Genomic DNA, 22,001 nt, shown 5'->3' with positions numbered 1-22,001 from the left:
GGCAGGAAGAGAAGGGGACGACAGAGGATGAGATGCCTGGATGGCATCACGGACTCGATGGACGTGAGTCTGAGTGAACTCCGGGAGATGGTGATGGACAGGGAGGCCTGGCGTGCTGCGATTCATGGGGTTGCAAAGAGTCAGACACGACTGAGTGACTGAACTGAACTGAACTGAACTGAAACATGCTGCAAAATTAACAGTATAGTCTGTGGTCAGACATAGGTGGTGGATAGGGACCAGTACGCCCGATAGTCAGGGTAGCTATGTCTGAGGGAACTGAGAAGAGAGTGAATAGGGAAAGACGGGGGACATCAAAGCTAATGGTAATATTCTTCTTAAACTGGGTGGTGGGTCTATACATATTGCCTTACATTAGTTACTTCCCTGAAAAATTATTATGGAATATTTATAACATGAACAAAGTTATGAATACTACAGCAGCTATTTCTGTAATGCCAGACTACCAAACACTGGAAGACACAAGAAAGTGTTTTTAAGGAAATGTGCAGTTCTAGTACTAGAATTTGATTCCAAACCCAAATCAAACCCAAATTTGTGCTTTATTCCCAAAATTATTAAATTCACATTATATTAGTTGAAGGAAAACTGACACTTGGATTTAGTGACATATGTCTAGTTTCTTTGCTTTATGTAATGCTTGATTTCTTGTTTATATGAATATAGTGTCAATAAAATAACTATCCCCTTGAAATAGATTTATTTATTTAATCAGCCTCTTATTGTTGCTGTACCTTCAAAGTGTGATGTACAGAAATTTAGAGGAATTCTAATGCAGACTTTGGCAATAAAGTTTAAGATCAGTAGTAATGAGTGTGAGATGGACAGATAACTTCTAGTCTTTATCATAATGCTAAATATCACTTACTCTCTGTTCCTAGTCAATTACAAATTATCTTATCTACTTAAGCAGATTATATATGCACTATAATAAAATGTGGAGAGAAGTTTTAGTTTTAAAAGCTTTGTAAAATTGCATAAATAAATATAGCAAATATTTTGTTATGATGATCCCTTCCATAAGCTATATATTTCACAGTTATCTTTATGTAATTAAATATTGTAATGTTATGTTTCAGTAATTAAATACTTTTTTGCTTTCCCTCAAATTAAATAAAGTAGCTTTGCCAGTGATACATGAATGCAATTAGGGCAAGAGCTAATTTAGACTTTTAGATTGGATGAATCTGTCTCTTTTTTCCCCTTCTAATATTTCCCTTTAGAAAAGGCTGTAACACTTAGTAGTTTTAGGAAATACTGCATGAGGAGATAATATTAACTCATGAGGAGATGATGTTAGCTTTTTTGTGTGTCATTTAAATTTAATCTACAGTCTGGTATCAGCAGGGAGAAAATGCATTATGAAGGCAAAATGACGGTGTTCTCTATAAATGACTGTATCGCCAGTGGTTAGTTATATCCTCCGGGTGAATTCATAGCTATCAGTGCTTTTATTTCATTTTAATAAAAACTTACTTCTTGGTTCTTGGATGACTGAAGGAGTAATTCTATAACTTTAAATTGCAAAAGATATTTATTTTTTGCCATTTTATATTGGTTCTCAAAATATATAGCTTTGAGTGATTGTATTTTTTCTATTGCACAATGAAATTTCTGAGTTGTGATTATTTTCTCCCATGAAATTATGAGTGTACTTGTAAAATAGCTATAAGATACTACAGCAGCTTTTCCACAACTCATTTTGTTTAAAAAAAAAAAAAACTTTCTAAATTAAGAAAAAAAATCACACAATATTGAAGAGCTCTTTTTTTTTGACACATTAATCTTTCTTTAATATTTAATGATAATTCTAAGAGAAAGCTATTGGAAATTGATTTGTATTTTAGTTCCATTCTTTCAGGGATAATGCATCCTTTGTACCACTTTGAAGAATACAGCATACTCACTTAAGTTCATATCTATAATCACATGGATCTGTGCAAAAGGTACATACCTCATGTATACCTCTCATACAGGTAGCTTGTATCTTTTATTTACTGTGGGTTTGGGTTTGTCAGTATTTTCCTTGCCCTTTTCTGCTAGCCTCATTGAAGGAATCAGAGCCTTCCATTTTTTTTTGGTCTCAGAGTTTTAATATTAAAAAGAATCTTTAAAAACATTTAAGTCTGGTTTGGGGGAAGAATTGGAAATATTTTTAGTTATTGATTATATTTTTAAAATATAAGTCTAATTCAGTCTCCTTTTCTTTTTTGTTATTAAGCACTTTTTAAACTGGCCACACATGCACATAACATACATGCTTTTTAAAAAAAAGTCAGTTTAGTTTATATTTAAGATAGCTGTCAATTTCAGCCATATTTATAAATATATTGATATTAAAGTATTTATAGTGTTCTATTAATTTTTAAAAGCTTCATTTTATGAGTACTACATTTTATGAGTCATTGTTTTCATTCCAAATATTCTATATATATTCCCCCTTTTTATTAATATCACTAGATTTTTGTCTACTTTATTATAAACTATCTTTTGGATTTCTTGTATACATGGCTTTTTAGTTGGAGTGTACATAGTTTGACATAGGTTTTTTTTTAGCTTACTGAATGAGTAATATTTATTTAGATGTAAATTATAGGATCAAACATCAGATCTCTTGAGATGTCACTTTTGTGCTTAGTTTTGGGATCTCCTGGTGTGGACATTTTTAGGAAAAGAAAAAGGAAATGATGGACCACACAGATTGCCCCACTTTCTTTGTGGATAGATTTGCTAAATGCTTAGTATTTAACCACCTGCATTTAAATATTAAGTGTTTTCAGCTGAGGGAAAAATACTCAAGTTGACTTTTGTTTGACTTTGGGTTTTTTGTCTTTTTAAAGAAATATAATCAGTTTCCTTTCTTAAATAGTTAACCTTTTCTCCTCTTAGAATTTTATGCTTTTGTATTTAACATCTTAGCTTTTGTGAACTTAGGGCTGTATCATTATTTAATATTGTTTAGAGATTCATCTGAATCTTTCAAATGCTCATGTATAAGAACATCATCTTATCTTAACCTATGAGAAGGAAACCTCAGTTAGAGTTCAGGCAGAAACTCTGTATATTCTTGTTTTGACTGTTGTCCTTACCGCTACCCAGCATTCCTCACTGGTGACCATGACATATCAAGAAAGGGGAGGCTTCACTTAAAAGGCTGAGGAATAACAGGTAACCTTTCCAAGCCCAGCAACGTGCAAAAGCACTCAAAAGCTCTAACCATATACCAGAGTGCCACATTGAGAGAGAATTCAGGGGTGGCTGGTAACATAATGAAAGGTTAAGTTTCAGTTATAACTTGGAAAATATCAAACATTCACAGCTCTTTCTAGGAATATAATGTTGCATAAATTACAGTGCATCTCTGTTCTTATGCCATCTTGTTCGTAAAATTTTATATTATTATAGTTTGTAAAATGACTCTGACCCAGTGAAATAAAGTGAAAGTCGCTCAGTTGTGTCCGACTCTTTGCGACCCCATGGAATTCTCCAGGTCAGAATACTGGAGTGGGTAGCTGTTCCTTTCTCCAGGGGGATCTTTCCAACCCAGGGGTCAAATCCAGGTCTCCCACATTGCAGGCAGATTCTTTACAAGCTGAATCACAAGGGAAGCCCAGTGAAATAACTACCTACCAAATTTAAGGGCTTCCCCTAGCAGCACAAAGGAGAAGGGAATGGCACCCCACTCCAGTACTCTTGCCTGGAGAATTCAGTGGACGGATGAGCCTGGTAGGCTGCAGTCCATGGGGTCGCTAAGAGCCGGAAATGACTGTGTGACTTCACTTTCACTTTTCACTTTCATGCATTGGAGAAGGAAATGGCAACCCACTCCAGTGTTCTTGCCTGGAGAGTCCCAGGGACGGAGGAGCCTAGTGGGCTGCTGTCTATGGGGTTGCACAGAGTTGAACACAACTGAAGTGACTTAGCAGCAGCAGTAGCAGCTAATAGCTCAGACAGTAAAGTGTCTGCCTGCAATGCAGGAGACCCAGGTTTGATCCCTGGGTCAGGAAGATGCCTTGGAGAAGGAAGTAGCAACCCACTCCAGTATTCTTGGCCTGGAGAATTCCATGGACAGAGGAACCTGGTGGGCTACAGTACATGGGGTGGCAAAGAGTCAGACACGACTGAGCGACTAACACACACACCAAATTTATATATCCTCTATTTTTAATTTCTAATTCTATCCTTTCCTCCAAATTTTATTTTACTGCTTTTTTATCTTTTGTAACACAGACAGGAAATAGAAATGTTTCCCCTTGCAGATACACCTGGGAAGGACTTAAGGCTAGATCCTGATGAAATTCAGTTGCTGGAACTAGATAAATTATATTCCTTGCAGCTTTCAGAGTTTTTTCTTTTTTTAAAATTGAGCTTATAGGTAGCAGTGCTTATTTTCCTGGTAGCTTTTACTTTAATACTCCCAATTCTGTAGTAGGTCTGCTCCTTACCCTAGCTACCCCTCTACTCCCCTACCCCTACCCCCCACACTAAGCACAGGCCTGGGTTAAATGTACTGTTTGGATGGTTTAGCTTCTAAAATGTAATTATTTTCATTCTCAATTTAGCTAAATACTTTCTGATTCCTCTACCCAAATTCTCATTCTGTGGTTAATTTAAAAGTATATTATGGTATTTGATCAGATGAAGTCATATGAGGTTACAGGTAATGTTACTTGTGTGATTTTCTTGGGATTTTGAAAGCTAGTAAGCTCACGTGCTGAGCTGTTGGCTACCAGGAGCTTTTTAGAGGATGAAAGTGGATTCTGTTTAAAATTTAGTTTACCTAATTGTATAGACTATAATTTTTAAAAATCATACAATATGGTCTCTTGTAGAAAATGGAATTAATACATTTTAGGAGTGAATCTATTTAAGTGACTCAACAGGTAGCATTTTTAGTAAGTACTTTGGATTTCCAGCCTCACTTGTTATAGTAAACTATTTGGAACCATTCCTGAGATTATTCATTTAATGACTGACAGTTGAAATATCATTGATTCTTCCTGCTACTAGAGACTCCTGTAGTGCTTTTAATCGTAGTCTATAAGAACTGTGGTAGATGATTATCGACGCCCAGGGACCTTAGAGTCTAGTGACGATTTGTCAGGTGATTATAGGTAAGCTTTGACTGATAGAAACTGGTTCCCGTAGTTCAAACAGAAAGGTGGTTGGGATAAGACATTACTGAGGCTGTAGTAAACAGTGGAGCATTTTTGAGTAGGTCTTAATGATTGGATCAGAGATTGTATGTATAAGGTGAAGATTTTGGTGTATGAAGGTGGGAGTTGGAAACCACGGTAGGTTTGTGAAGATCCTTCATTTCTATGCTTTTTTTATATTGGAGAAGCATCAGAGGCCTTATGTAGAAAAAATGTAAAAAGTAACCTGGGGAGCAGTGAGGTGATAGAAGACTGGGAGACTTGATGTGATGATAGCACAAGTAAGGGATGCACGCAGTGGGTAAGAGCTTGAACTAGGGCCGTGCCTGCAAATGGTGAAGAGAAATGGCCCTGGTATCCTTCAGAGGAAGATGATCTGGGATTTGGCATTTGAATGGAATGAAAAAAGGTTACAGATATTCAATAAAAGTTTGTGGATATTTTGCTGTGGCTTAATATAGAAACTAAATCAAAATATCTTATATTTACCCTTTAAATACCCTATTCTTTTTCCATAGAAATAGACATTTTTGAAAAATAAAAACAAATGAAAAATATAATACAAAGTAATATACCAAAGTTAATAATAGTATTTGCTTCATGTTTATAATAATATTCTAAACTTACTTATATTTTACTTAGTTTGTATTCCATAAATGATTAAGATTTTTTTTAAAAGAAAGTAACTGTATTTAATAAAAATTTGAAACTGAATTTCCCAATGGAAAGAAGATTTTTGAGGGGTAAAAAGAAAAAAAATACTAATCCATTTTTAGAATTTCAAAATCCATTTAAAAAGAAACCTATTATAAGCTTCCTTAATTTTTCTCTAATTAATATTTTTTACAGTAATAGAAGGTTTTACCTTTTGAGTTTATACTCAGTTCAGGTCTGTTCAAACTCAAGGTGAATAAGACATATCTTAACACCTATAGATAATTTAAAGGGTTGGGGTCAGAAAAGGTTTTGATGTGTGAATGAAAACATACTTCTGTATCAATTAATTAAGTATAAATAGAAAAATTGAGAGCATTCAGCATATGTCAATATCAAGGTGATATTTATGTTGTTGCTATGCTGGAGAGATGGTTGATGTCTCCAGAAAAAAATGTCATTTAAACTGATAAAGTAGACAGATGGATGGTAGGGGGAGTTGCTCTATATAAAATTCTTTAAAAAATAAACCTGAAAATCTGCATTAATGTGGATTGCTTTGTTATATGCTGAAGCTTATTTATTTAAAAGACCGAATGGTATGGATGACAAGAAGGCTATCTGGAAGTGGCTGCTTTCAGTTTGATTCTAGTTAGAGCTTTTAAGGTGCCTTTCAATAGGTTTTAGTTATGGAGGCAGCGCTCGTCTTTGCTAACACGAGGTAATTAGTGGAAACAAGAGGGGAGTTTCACTGAAAAAACAAAATAAGATTCTTCTGTGAGGATTTTTTTTTTTTTTAAGGTATGTTGTTTGCTTGAGAAATTTGGTCAGAATTTTCATTCCCATAGATTCTCATTTTTTAATTATAGTAATTACTAGGGGAAAATGAACAGAAAAGAATTTTCTAGGGATTAGTGAATTTTGGATAAAAATTGGGGGACTCAGTTCCCATACTGATAATTATTTTTCATGCTTCTCTTTCCAGTGTCTAGTCGTCTGTCAAGCACAGTATCTTTTAACCAGTTAATTAGTAACTTTGCTTTTTTCTTTGATTCCTAGAGAAATCAGAACTATAATACAACTATTTTTTTGTATGGTTAGATTATAATTATATGGTACCTTGAAATGCCAAATTCATTAGACTTTTAAGTGTAAATTTATACTTAAAATTGTTTTGACACTAAAATTTTGAATCGGTTCATATTTAGTTGTATTTTTGTCATGATTTTGAGTTATAACATCACTGTATTCTGTTTTTTAAACTTGTTAGCTACACAAAAATCCATGTTATTATCAGTCTTCTGAGAAGAGCCAGCTCTTACCATTGAAGACAGATATATGGTGCTGGTTGAATCCTGGAGATCGCTTTTCTTTATTAGTTGACAAATACATTTTCTGTGTCTTGTCCACACAGTCTGAAATGGAAATGGAGTGTACTTTAAGGTAAGAGTGCCTGATGAAGTGTGATTAAAGTAATGATACTTGTAATCTTATTCCTCAGTCATCCACAAAAGCTTCAGTTGAAACCACTCTAGAATTTAAATATAGTGGTGATGTAGGTCTTTCATGATGTGTGTGAGTGTGCTTCTAGAAAACATATGGTTTTGGAAACTTATGCCTCAGTAGTGATTGCTTCTATATATTGCATCTTTTACAAACATTGTGTTTAGAATGCTTTTTCCATCAAATAATAATCAGGATAATTAATATGAAACTGACTATATTTTCTTAATCTTTTCGTTTTTTAACTTTTAAATTTTCTTAAGGTATTAACCTCTGGTTTAGATTATATTTGTGTAATTCTTCTTTCTTATAAAAATAACAGAAAATATAAAATAGGGAAACTGGTGAAATGAGTATTACAATAAATAGCTGATGTAAAGTTATAATTGATGCCGTGAGTTTTATTGAGGCAGTCATTAGCAGATTATTTGCCTTTGTTTAGCTTTTAAATGATAGAATACTTAAACTGGACCTATAGAAGTAGATGGACAAAATTATATAGAGTATGTTCTTTGATTGCACTGGTATTAAATTAAAAATCAATAAAAATAAATGTCTAGGAAGATCTTCAAGTGTTTTGAAATTAAGTAGCTCACTGAGCGACTTCACTTTCACTTTTCACTTTCATGCATTGGGGAAGGAAATGGCAACCCACTCCATTGTTCTTGCCTGGAGAATCCCAGGGATGGAGGAGCCTGGTGGGCTGCCATCTATGGGGTCGTGCAGAGTCAGACACGACTGAAGTGACTTAGCAGCAGCAGCAGCACTAAGTAGCCCATGGGTCCAAAAGAAATCTCAAGGGCAATTAGAAAACATTTTGAACAAAATGATACTGAAAGCATAACAGAAACATTTATGACAGTAGGCATTTGAGGAAAATTTATATTAAATGCTTTTATTAGGAGAGAAGAAAGCTATAAAATGAATTCTATATGCTTCTGCTTTTAGAAGATAATCAGTAGATTAATCCCAAAAAGGAAATAATAAGAAAAATAAGACTAGAAATCAGTGAAATAGAACATAGACAAATAACAAAGAAAATCAACAAAGCCTAAAGTTAGTTCTTTGAAAAGACTAATACAATTGATAAGACCTTAGTAAGGCTTACTAAGGAAAAAAAAAAGCTGGGAAACAAATTATCAGTACCAGAAATGGAACAGGGGATATCACTACTGATCCTGCAGACCTTGAAAGAATAATGAAGAAATTATTATTTAGAATTCTATGGGAGTAAAATTGATGGCCTAAATGAATGCATAACATTTCTTGAAAAACAGAATTTACGAAAACTGACACAGATAGAAATAGAAAATCTGATGAATCTTATATTCATTAAAGAAATTGAGTTCCTAATTTAAGAATTTCCCACAAGGAACTTCACCAGTGAATTCTTTTAACTTACAAAGAATAAATAATACCACTATTATACTTTTTTCTCCAAAATAGAAGAGAGTACACTTCGCCACTAATCAGATAAGAACATTACAAAAGAAGTAAATATAGACCTGAAGTCCTTATAAGAAAATATTTACAAGTCAAAACCAGCAATGTGTAAAAAGGATTTTAATATACTATGCCCAAGTGAAATTTGAGAACTGCAAGATGAGTTTATCATATAAAAATCAATCAATGAAATTTACTATAACAGATTAAAGAACTGTCATTTCAGTAGATGCATAAAAGCAGTTGTGACAAAAATTTAATACATATTCACGATTAATTTTTAAAAACCTTAGAGAAGACTAGGAAAAGAAGGAAATTTCCATCCTATAAAAATATACTTAATAGTGAGGTACTGGAAAGTTCTCTCCCTACTGTTGGGGGCGAAACAGAGATATCCATTTACTGGAGGTCCTAGCCAATCCAGTAAGTCAAGAGAAAGAAACAAAGGGCATCCTATTGAAAAGAAAGAAGCAAAACTGTCTTTATTTGCAGATGATGTTATTGTCATCACTCTACATTCTTTCTGATAGGTTCCCTATTTCCTCTCTATGTGATACGTTTTGTAGTTTTTTACTGTGCTCCTTCATCTGTAACGTACATACATATATATGTTTATATATATATATTTTTTCCTTTTATTTTTTTATTAATGGATGGGATTGTGTTCCTGTCTTACTAGTTCTTTGGCTAGAGGTTTCCAGCAGTTTGCAGGCAGTTGGGTGTGGAGATGTGGACCTCTGGGATACCTCACTGCAGTTCATCTCTCTATACTTTTATAATACATGTTGAAATATTTTAAATTTTGAGTAAGAATAAAAAATCTATGTGCTTTGTGTAAGTTATAAGGACTCTGATTTCATTATAAATTTTTTCTTCCAACCAGCTATGAATTTAAGAAAGAGGTTTGAAGAACAAAATAACAGTGCAAAGGCTTGTCGTTTCTTCAGGTTCTCATTTTACTCATGCCAGCATGCTTTTCATGTAGTATTTAGATTCTTTATAATAAAGCTCATTCATAAGTGACTTAGAGCACAGGGGTATGTACACATTAGCTCTAGTGTGTTCATTTTTCACTCTGTATGTTTCTATGAAATTATTGTACCAAAAGCTGTATTTTTTCAGAAGTCAGAGAAAGTAAAAAAAAAGTTTTATATTTTAGTTAATTCAATTATGATGTATTACATATAGAAGGGCCAACATTAATTTTGCATTCCTGTGGCCTTCCCGGTAGTGGGTGCTTAGCAGCCATTTTGTTGTTGTTGTTCAGTTGCTCAGGTGTGTCCAGTTCTTTGTGACCCTGTGGACTGCAGCCTGCCAGCCCTCTCTGTCCTTCCCTATCTCCCAGAGTTTGCTTAAACTCATGTCCATTGAGTTGATGGTGACATCCAACTGTCTCATCTTCTGTTCCCCCCTTCTCCTCCTTGGTTTCTTGAATACATGAATGAAATACTCTATAATATTTTCCTCATCTGAATCCAATTTCTGATAAGCAAGTACAACATTATCTCTCTGGAGTGATTGTTTTCTTTAAAACATTGTTGAGGAAAGGAAAGGAAATCATTTGTACCAAATTATTTTTTCTTTCAAATTGTTAAAGTGCTTAATACTTAGTTTCCGTTTACTCACTATTTAATTTTGGACAAAATAATGAAATGTTGATGAAAATGCCGTTGTAGTATGAAAACATGCATGTTTATAATTTATTTATAATTATTTTAAACTTTTAGGTGTAGCTCATTCATATTAATATATTTTGTATTAAAGACAAAATATATAACATATTTAAATATAACAGACTATATTTTTAAAAATAACTTAATTGCCAAAACAATCTCTATTTTTATTTACGTATTTATTTTTGGCTGTGCCGGGTCTCTGTTGCTGTGTGTGGGCTTTCTCTAGTTCCTGTGAGCGCAGGCTGCTGTTTGTTGTAGTGCATGGTCTTCTTCCTGCGGTGGCTTCTCTGGTTGCAGACCACGGGCTCCAGATGCATAGGCTTCAGTAGTTGCAGCACGCAAGTACTGGACTTCCAAGCAGTCTTTAAAAAGAAGAAAAGAGTTGGAAGATTCACACTTCTCAGTATCAAAACCTGCTTCAAAGCTACAGTAATTGAGACAGTGTGATACTTGTGTAGGAAAGACATATGGATCAGTGGAATAGAATCGACAGTCCAGAAATAAACCTTTACACTATGGCCAATTAATTTTCAATGAGAGTGCCAAAACAATTAAATGGAGAAAAGAATAACAAATGGTGCTGAGACGAATGCAAAATACTCCAACCTCACACCATATAAAAATAGACCAGAGACCTAACTAAAAGAGCTAAAACTATGAAATCCTTAGGAAAAAAATGCTTGGATTAGGCAGTGATTTCTTACATACAACACCAAAAGCACAAGCAAGCAAGAAAGTAGATAAATTGGATTTCATCACCATTAAAAACTTCTGTACTTCTAAGGATGTCATCAAGAATGTAAAAAGATTACCTTCAGATGAGAGAGAATATTTGCAAGTCATGTATCTGATAAGGAACTTCTATCCAGAATATATAAAGAACCTTTACAATTCAGTAATTAGAGAATCCAGTTTCTAAAATCCATACTGGATTTCTTCAAAGGAGGTACCCAACTGGCCAATAAGCACATGAAAATAGGTGCTCAACATGAAATGTAAATAAAAGCCACAATGAGCTCCCATTTCACATTCATTAGGATAGCTACAGTAAGACAGATAGTAAGAAGTGCTGGTGAAGTTGTGGAGAGATTGAAACTCATATATTTTGGTAGTGGGGTTGTAAGTAAGTCTTTACTGCCTCTGTGGAACTCATTCTGGCAGTTCCTCAGAATTTTAAATGTAGAGTTACTTGTGACCCAGTAATTCTACTCCTAGGAATATACACAAAAGAACTGAAAACAACTGTATACACAAAAAGTTGTATGATTCTATCTATATGAAGTGTCAGAAAATGTGCATGCCTAGAGACAGAAAGTAGATGGCAGTTGCCAGGGCTGGAGAAGAGAATAAGTGGCTGCTAATGCAACTGAAACTCTAGTACTCTGGCCACCTCATGCGAAGAGTTGACTCTTTGGGAAAGACTCTGATGCTGGGAGGGATTGGGGGCAGGAGGAGAAGGGGGCGACAGAGGATGTGATGGCTGGATGGCATCACCGACTCTATGCAAGTGAGTTTGAGTGAACTCCGGGAGTTGGTGATAGACAGGGAGGCCTGGTGTGCTGCAGTTCATGGGGTCGCAAAGAGTCGGACATGACTGAGTGACTGAACTGAACTGAACTGAATGCATATGGTATTTCTTTTTGAGACAGTGAGTACATTCCAAAAATAGATATTGGTGATGGTTGTACAACTTTGTAAATATACTGAAAACTACTAAATTTTATACTTTAGAAGCATGAATTTCATGATTATGTAAAATTATATCTTGATAGCTATTGCCAAAGAAGGAGAATTCATTTATCTTTGTTTATTGTATTTAAATTCCAAGTTTTTAACTTTTAACAAATTCTAGTTCACTGTCTTATAAATCTGTGATAGTTGATTTGCTCGAGGAAGTATTAATATTTGAAGCTAAAAATAGGAAGATGTTGATATTACAGTGGCAATACTTATATTTAAATAAAAGTGTACTAAAATCATTTGTACTTTGACCTGTTTGGAGCTAAATGTTAAATAGAATTTTGGGGGGGATCGGGGTTTTATTTGTTATATTTATTCTTGGTAAATACTAAAAAATTTTCCTATGGCTATAGGGATGTATATTCCAGAATAGAAAAACTGGAAATGGAATGGATGATGTTGCTCAATTTCTAACACTGTAAGTTGCGAAAAGCCATAGCATTTCTCTAGAGTGTTTCTTAATATTTTTCAAATGTTAAGGAAATTTGAGGGAAAAAATTAGAATTTGGAAGCACACCTGTGTGTTGTGAGTAAAATGGATTTGAATATTTTGTGGGAGTGCAGTTTTATGGGTAGAACAATCATACATTTTCAACTCTGAATCCCCTATACCTGGCGTAGTATCTAACATACACTGCTGCTGCTGCTAAGTCGCTTCAGTCGTGTCTGACTCTGTGCGACCCCATAGACGGCAGCCCACCAGGCTCCCCCATCCCTGGGATTCTCCAGGCAAGAACACTGGAGTGGGTTGCTATTTCCTTCTCCAATGCATGAAAGTGAAAAGTGAAAGTGAAGTCGCTCAGTCGTGTCCGACTCTTAGCGACCCCATGGACTGCAGCCCACCAGGCTCCTCTATCCAAGGGATTTTCCAGGCAAGAGTACTGGAATGGGGTGCCATTGCCTTCTCCATAACATACACTAGGTATTTTTAAAATATTTATTGAATGAACAAAAACTGTGGTGTTACGCATAAACTTGGTCTAAGTTTATTTTGGTTGATTCCTGCCATGAATTGAAGTCTGCCTTGGAGGGAGGTTATTCCTAGAAGATAAATAAGATAAGCCAATAATTATTCTCTTCTCAGCTAGACAAATTTTAAAAATCTTATATCTTTAATTTTTAAAATTTCCCTTTTACTGAGAAACATTTTACACATAATAAAATTTACCCCCTTTAAATGTATAATTCGATGTAGTTTGACGAATTTATATAGTCACGTAAGAACCACCATAATGAGACCTAGAACATTTTCATTTACCCCCAAAATTCCCCCTTGCCTCTTTGTGGTCATTCCTCTCCCCCACCCCAGCTTCTGGTGACTACCGATTTGATTTCTGTCCTTTCAGCTTTACTCCTTCAGAAAGCCACATAAGTGGATTCATGTGATACATACTTTTGTGTCTGGCTTCTTTCACTTAGCAAACTGCCTTTGAAATTCCCAAGATGTTGTATAATCAGTACTTTTTTCCTTTTTATTTCTGAGTAGTATTTCCATCTACATTTTCACATTGTCAAAAAGATAAGTTTGTTGATTCCTGTCTATGCTTACCTAAAGAATAATGATTTCGAACTTTGGATAATCTTACCACACTTTGCAGCATGTAGGAGGCAGTTAGTTCTGCTAGTATGTCCCACATATGACCTTGGATGCTCCTTTGTTGGACTACAAGTTGGGAGATTTCACAAGTGGCTGTAATGGCCAGGACCCAGGAGCAGCTTTGTGTGAACTTGACCTCAGGGTTTTGTTTTTTCTTCAAAAACCTAACTAGTTTAGCTGATGTTCTTACAGTTTGCATTTTCTCTTTGGAAACTTGGAGGTGATCTTAACTTTTGTAGACAATCTGGACTTATTTGCCTATTTACTAAATAAGTAAATAGCTCTTCATCCTTCATAGAGATGGCTACTGCCCATCTTATAAATAGCTGTGGTTTCTAGGCCCATGCTTTGGAAAGATTAATGTGATAATGATACAGTGGGCAGAACATGAAGAATATATTCTAGTCTATGTATTTTATCCTGGTATACTGTAATCTGCTTATCTTCCTAAGTCTGATAAAAGTAGCATGACTCATTAGTTACATAAACTTGGGAGAATCACATAATGTCATGGTAGGCAATAGAAGTGTTTTCAGTTTAAATGATTAATAAATGAATTTCAATTGTATTTTATAGAAATAGTCAAATGCTTGATGAAGATGATATATTGAATGAAACACCAAAATCTTCCTCAGTTGATTTGCCTGATAAAACACCCAGTGCTCCACAATTGGAAAGAAGCACAAAAACAGCGAGGACCCAGACCGCTGCAAATAATGTGGTAAGAAATTTAAGATCTCATCCATTTATAACATGTTACTTAAGTTGTATTGAGGAGAGAAAAGACAACTGATATTAGACATATCTTGACAAAATTGCTAGCATTGATCTGCTTTTCCTGTTTTTAAGTAAAGCTCTAGAGAAGGTCACATTAGACCAACATTTCAGCTAATAGAAATGTTGAATTTCTTCCTTTGAGAAATTTAACTAATTCAATCCACAGCTGCCGATGGGTTTTTTAATGGTAGATTTCTTCAAAGTAAATCGTTGTGAAGTTTCATTAAGGATGCAGGATTATTTTTAGCAATTAATATATAGGTGCCTTTTAGTCTTTCATAGGTGGAAGTAGAGACCTGAGTAAGCAACAGCCAAATCCTTCCGAGAGGAAAAGAATCCTCCCAGCATGGATGTTAACAGAAAATTCAAGTGATCGGAACCTTTCAGGCATCAGTGGAGGTAGGTTTTGTTTCAAGAAAATATTTGACAGAACTTGAAAGTTTTTGAACAAGCGAAGATAAAATTGTAGTTGTATATGTGTGTAACTTAGCCTAACATTTCTTCAGGAGTCTTCATGAAGTTTAATTTAAATCATAGATTATTATTTTATGCCAGTTATCAAACACCATTATACTACTTACTATTATTTTTTAATTTCTTATTCTTTTAGCAGCTTAAAACAATACCCATTATTAACTTACAGTTTTAAAATCTGGGTAGATTTGACTTAGTTGTCTGCTAAGGTTTCCACGAGACAAATCCAAGTGTCAGGCTGGGCTCTGACCTGAGTGTCATAGGATATCCACTTACAAGATCATTTTAGTTTTTATGGAGAATTTGCTTCCTTGTAGTTGGAGGACTTGTTTTCCTGCTGACTATTGGCCAGAGCTCACTCTCAGCTACTAGAGGGCATTTTTCAGTTTCTGAACTTCATCTTCAAGGCCAGCATGGCACGACAGACCTTTCTCCTGCTTTGCATCTAATTTCTCCTTAGTGACCAACTGAGAAAACTCTGCTTAAAGAATTTGTTGATTAGATCAGGCCCATGTACATTATCTTCCAGTTAATTAACTCAGGATAAGGGAACATTTCATGCAAAGATGGGCTCAATAAAGGACAGAAGCTCAACATTCAGAAAACGATGATCATGGCATCTGGTCCCATCACTTCATGGGGAATAGATGGGGAAACAGTGGAAACAGTGTCAGACTTTATTTTTGTGGGCTCTAAAATCACTGCAGATGGTGATTGCAGCACTGAAATTAAAAGACACTTACTCCTTGGAAGAAAATTTGTGACCAACCTAGATAGTATATTCAAAAGCAGAGACCTCAGATATGTAGATGACACCACCCTTATGGCAGAAAGTGAAGAGGAACTAAAAAGCCTATTGATGAAAGTGAACGAGGAGAGTGAAAATGTTGGCTTAAAGCTCAACATTCAGAAAACGAAGATCATGGCATCTGGTCCCATCACTTCATGGGAAATAGATGGGGAAACAGTAGAGACAGTGTCAGACTTTATTTTGGGGGGCTCCAAAATCACTGCAGATGGTGCCTGCAGCCATGAAATTAAAAGACGCTTACTCCTTGGAAGAAAAGTTATGACCAACCTAGGCAGCATATTGAAAAGCAGAGACATTACTTTGCCAACAAAGGTCCATCTAGTCAAGGCTATGGTTTTTCCTGTGGTCATGTATGGATGTGAGAGTTGGACTGTGAAGAAGGCTGAGTGCCGAAGAATTGATGCTTTTGAACTGTGGTATTGGAGAAGACTCTTGAGGGTCCCTTGGACTGCAAGGAGATCCAACCAGTCCATTCTGAAGGAGATCAACCCTGGGATTTCTTTAGAAGGAACGATGCTGAAGCTGAAGCTCCAGTACTTTGGCCACCTCATGTGAAGAGTTGACTCATTGGAAAAGACTCTGATGCTGGGAGGGATTGGGGGCAGGAGGAGAAGGGAACAACCGAGGATGAGATGGCTGGATGGCATCACGGACTCAATGGACATGAGTCTGAGTGAACTCCGGGAGATGGTGACGGACAGGGAGGCCTGGTGTGCTGCAATTCATGGGGTCGCAAAGAGTTGGACACGACTGAGCAACTGAACTGAACTGAACTAGATAGCATGTTCAAAAGCAGAGACGTTATTACTTTGCTGACTAAGGTGCGTCTAGTCAAGGCTATGGTTTTTCCTGTGGTCATGTATGGATGTGAGAGTTGGACTGTGAAGAAGGCTGAGCGCCAAAGATTTGATGCTTTTGAACTGTGGTGTTGGAGAAGACTCTTGAGAGTCCCTTGGACTGAAAGGAGATCCAACCAGTCCATTCTGAAGGAAATCAGCCCTGGGATTTCTTTGGAAGGAATGGTGCTAAAGCTGAAACTCCAGTACTTTGGCCACCTGATGCCAAGAGTTGACGCATTGGAAAAAACTCTGATGCTGGGAGGGATTGAGGGCAGGAGGAGAAGGGGATGACAGAGGATGATATGGCGGGATGGCATCACGGACTCGATGGGTGTGAGTCTGAGTGAACTCCGGGAGTTGGTGATGGACAGGGAGACCTGGCATGCTGCGATTCATGGGGTTGCAAAGAGTCAGACATGACTGAGCGACTAAACTGAACTGAGCTGAAACTGATATGGAGAAACTGATATATAAACTTAAAAATAGACTTAAAAATAACCTTAAAAATATGTAAACTGCAACATTTATTTTGCCGTATAACCAAACACAATCATGGGCATGATATCACATTCACAGTCCTGGGGATTAGGGCAGGAAATCTTGGGGAGGGGTCATTTTAGAATTCTGCAGACCACACTAATGTCTCTCTACTTGTCCACTCTCCTAATATTAATATATCATAATTTAAGCATTATCTTATTATTTAACTTATTATAGTGTCATTAAGTTTGATTAAAAACTGTGTGAATGTCTTAGAAGTCTACCATTATTTTATTGTTATGGTATAAATTGTAGAAAGGAAATTACCTGATCAGAAACTACAAATATTAAAGGATCGTGACATGTTAATAAAATACTCCCTTTGTACTACAGTAAGAAAAAAAAAATTTTTTTTGAAAAATCGTTTCCTGTCAACTCTAGGTTTCACCCGTAACAATATGTGCCATTTATATATGTAAGAAAAACAGTAAAAGTAAATGTAGAGGCAGTGGTACACCCATTAGTGAGAGAATTCACTGGAGCCCAAATGACAGGGATTGAATCCTAGTTCCTCTGCAAAGTCTGCTAATTGTTTTTATTATTTTATTTTAAATTCTGCTGGTTTTTTGATTTATCCTAATTTTAGTTCCAGATGTCATTAAATAGATTTTCAAACAAATCCACCAGGGTCATGCCTATGATAAAAGATAAGCACAGTAAAAACATTTCAAATTAAATTAAAACATTACAAGCACACAATGTTATGTGCTGAAAGAGTCAAAGATGATGAGACCAGTGTTCTAGCACAGTTCATAGACGTGGCAGATACCACAGTCATCTTCTGGATATTCCCATTGATTAAAGATTATTAAACTTTTTTGCTACATTGTATTATTCAGTCAGCATTTCTTTTGCAACTTCTCAGTCATCTGAGGTTTAATTTCTATTGGCTGCCTGTTTTCTTATATGTGGGTCACATTTTCCTGTTGTGCTATTGGATATTGGATGTTATGAATGATACAGTATAGAGACTTTAATTTTATATCCTTCTGAAGAAATATTTTTATTCTAATAGGCAGTTAACTTGGCCTGATAGAAAATAGGAAACTTTCTTCCTATTTTCTTTCCCCACCCTGCAAGATTATGACAATCTCATGCTTTACTTTTAAAAAAGATATTTTCAGAATTTCATATGATTTTTCACCTACACAAATGCAGGGTATAAAATAATGTGTGATGAAGTCAGTGATGGAAGAGACGGAGGTTCATGTGAGTGAGGCTCATTCCTAGCTCACTGCGAGCCTGGATCACAGCTTTGCAGCAGCAGAAGTGGAAGGGGCAGCGTATAGGCCACGCCACTCCTTTCAGCTCTGTCTACATTGTCCCAGAAAGGAAAGAAGCATCACAGCTGACGGAAGTTTCATTAAGTTTGTCAACCCATTCCTTCCTTTCCTTCTCAGTTAACAACTCAGGGATCTGTACAGAATATTCCTTACTTAAAATGCTAATTTGGATTATAGTAGGATCAGAACGATCTTGTGGCAATAGGTTATATATTATGTGTTGAGGAAGATGTTATTTAATCCAGAGCATTTTCGTATGTAAGATTTCCTGATAAGAGTTTTATTTGTTCCAGGACAGTGGTTTTGAATTCCCTACTTCCCCCATCATTACATGTATATCTTTATCAGAAACATTTCTTATTAAGGGTGGGTCCTCTCCGCTTGCTGGAAGGGAGTGGGAATGGGGGATGGTAGTGGAGAGAGGGCGGACACTTCCTCTCATTAGAACATTTTCTGTAATATAGAAAGAATAACTATTTAACCAAAAATTGACCAGTGTGAATTTCTTCCTTGCAAGCAAGTTCTTTTCTTTCAGAGTTGTTTTGTACTGTAATTGCTTCTATACTATCATTATTACATTAGTTATAATTGTCCAAAATATATTTGCTTCCAATTATGAATATATCCATTTATTTTCACTTGGTAAATGTAGCATATAAAATATGAAGCACTTTTTTGGACACCTCGCCTTGAAAACACAAATGAGAGTAATTTGACATTTCTTTAGACAGGAATATTAAATAGTGTGTGTGCACTAAGTTGCTTCAGTCAGGTCCAACTCTTTGGGACCCTATCGACTATAGCCTGCCGGGCTCCTCTGTCTATGCGATTCTCCCATAGAATGCCGTGCCCTCCTCCAGGGGATCTTCCTGACCCAGGGATGGAACCCCTATCTCTTATGGCTCCTGCACTGGCAGGCAGGTTCTTTACCATAGCGCCACCTGGGAAGCCCCCATTATATAGTGCACAAAGCTAAAACTTCAAAATAAAGTCTTTGCATTTAAGAAATGCATTTAAGCATTTCTTACAAATTCCTAATTAGGGGAAATAGAAAAAAAAGGAAGGTTACTTAACTTTTTTAAAGACAGGGAGATTTAGGAAGAAATAACAGTTTAGTACTTGAATCCAGCTAAACACCCTCTTCCAACAACACAAGAGAAGATTCTACCCATGGACATCACCAGATGGTCAACACCAAAATCAGATTGATTATATTCTTTGTAGCCAAAGATGGAGAAGCTCTATACAGTCAGCAAAAACAAGACCGGGAGCTGACTATGGCTCAGATCATGCACTCCTTATTGCCAAATTCAGACTTAAATTGAAGAAAGTGGGGAAAACCACTAGACTGTTCAGGTATGACCTGAATCAAATCCCTTATGATTATACAGTGGAAGTGACAAATTGATTTAAGGGACTAGATCTGATGGATAGAGTCCCTGATGAACTATGGATGGAGGTTCGTGACATTGTACAGGAGACAGGGATCAAGACCATCCCCACGAAAAAGAAATGCAGAAAAGCAAAATGGCTGTCTGAGGAGGGCTTACAAATAGCTGTGAAAAGAAGAGAGGTGAAAAGCAAAGGAGAAAAAGAAAGACATAAGCATCTGAATGCAGAGTTCCAAAGAATAGCAAGGAGAGATAAATTCTTCCTCAGCGATCAGTGCAAAGAAATAGAGAAAAACAGCAGAATGGGAAAGACTAGAGATCTCTTCAAGAAAATTAGAGATACCAAAGGAACATTTCATGCAAAGATGGGCTCGATAAAGGACAGAAATGGTAGGGACCTAACAGAAGCAGAAGATATTAAGAAGAGGTGGCAAGAATCACAGAAGAACTCTACAAAGAAAGAGCTTCACGACCAAGATAATCACGATGGTGCGATCACTTACCTAGAGCCAGACATCCTGGAATGTGAGGTCAGGTGGGTCTTAGAAAGCATCACTACGAACAAAGCTAGTGGAGGTGATGGAATTCCAGTTGAGCTATTTCAAATCCTGAAAGATGATGCTATGAAAGTGCTGCACTCAATATGCCAGCAAATTTGGAAAACTCAGCAGTGGCCACAGGACTGGAAAAGGTCAGTTTTCATTCCAATCCCAAAGAAAGGCAATGCCAAAGAATGCTCAAACGACCACACAATTGCACTCATCTCACACACTAGTAAAGTAATGCTCAAAATTCTCCAAGCCAGGCTTCAGCAATATGTGAACTGTGAACTTCCAGTTGTTCAAGCTGGTTTTAGAAAAGGCAGAGGAACCAGAGATCAAATGGCCAACATCTGCTGGATCATCGAAAAAGCAAGAGAGTTCCAGAAAAACATCTATTTCTGCTTTATTGACTATGCCAAAGCCTTTGACTGTGTGGATCACAATAGACTGTGGAAAACTCTGAAAGAGATGGGAATACCAGACGACCTGACCTGCCTCTTGAGAAACCTGTATGCAAGCCAGGAAGCAACAGTTAGAACTGGACATAGAACAACAGACTGATTCCAAATAGGAAAAGGAGTATGTCAAGGCTGTTTATTGTTACCCTGCTTCTTTAACTTCTATGCAGAGTACATCATGAGAAATGCTGGGTTGGAAGAAGCACAAGCTAGAGTCAAGATTGCTGGAAGCAATATCAATAACCTCAGATATGCAGGTGACACCACCCTTATGGCAGAAAGTGAAGAGGAACTGAAAAACCTCTTGATGAAAGTGAAAGAGGAGAGCGAAAAAGTTGGCTTAAAGCTCAACATTCAGAAAACGAAGATCATGGCATCTGGTCCCATCACTTCATGGGAAATAGATGGGGAAACAGTGGAAACAGTGTCAGACTTTATTTTTCTGGGCTCCAAAATCACTGCAGATGGTGATTGCAGCCATGAAATTAAAAGACACTTCCTCCTTGGAAGGAAAGTTATGACCAACCTAGATAGCATATTGAAAAGCAGAGACATTACTTTGTCAACAAAGGTCCATCTAGTCAAGGCTATGGTTTTTCCAGTAGTCATGTATGGAGGTGAGAGTTGGACTGTGAAGAAAGCTGAGTGCCAAAGATTGATGCTTTTGAAGTGTGGTGTTGGAGAAGACTCTTGAGAGTCCCTTGGACTGCAAGGAGATCCAACCAGTCCATTCTAAAGGAGATCAGTCCTGGGTGTTCTTTGGAAGGACTGATGCTAAAGCTGAAATTCCAATACTTTGGCCACCTGTTGAGAAGAGTTTACTCATTGGAAAAGACTCTGATGCTGGGAGGCATTGGGGGCCCGAGGAGAAGGGGACGACAGAGGATGAGATGGCTGGATGGCATCACCAAATCGATGGACATGAGTTTGAGTGGACTCTGGAATTTGGCGATGCACAGGGAGGCCTGGCGTCTGTGATTCATGGCGTCACAAAGAGTCAGACCCGACTGAGCGACTGAACTGACTGAATTAAAATTTGGAGTTTGACTTTGACTTTGACTTTTTCTCCTCTGTAGTTTTTATTGTTGTTGTTATG

General features: G+C 36.5%; 1 protein-coding gene across 7 annotated transcripts in view; it reads left to right on the top strand.

The window, feature by feature from the left end:
* APLF (aprataxin and PNKP like factor) overlaps positions 1-22,001 on the top strand; it is a 98,244-nt gene that overhangs the window by 19,454 nt on the left and 56,789 nt on the right. For 6 of the 7 annotated variants that reach the window (XM_042245964.1, XM_012167855.4, XM_060412030.1 and 3 more), the window contains 2 exons: positions 14,367-14,511; positions 14,840-14,966. In XM_042245964.1, coding sequence (XP_042101898.1) covers positions 14,367-14,511; positions 14,840-14,966 — 272 coding nt within the window. Of the gene's footprint in view, positions 1-7,101; positions 7,275-14,366; positions 14,512-14,839; positions 14,967-22,001 lie in introns of all 7 variants that reach the window. The other variant, XM_012167807.5, reaches the window with a different exon arrangement.

Source organism: Ovis aries, chromosome 3 (assembly GCF_016772045.2).
Source record: "Ovis aries strain OAR_USU_Benz2616 breed Rambouillet chromosome 3, ARS-UI_Ramb_v3.0, whole genome shotgun sequence".
NCBI classification, from domain to species: Eukaryota; Metazoa; Chordata; class Mammalia; order Artiodactyla; family Bovidae; genus Ovis; species Ovis aries.
The sequence above is the reverse complement of the archived record's forward strand: the minus strand, read 5'-3'. Positions and strand labels throughout refer to the sequence as shown.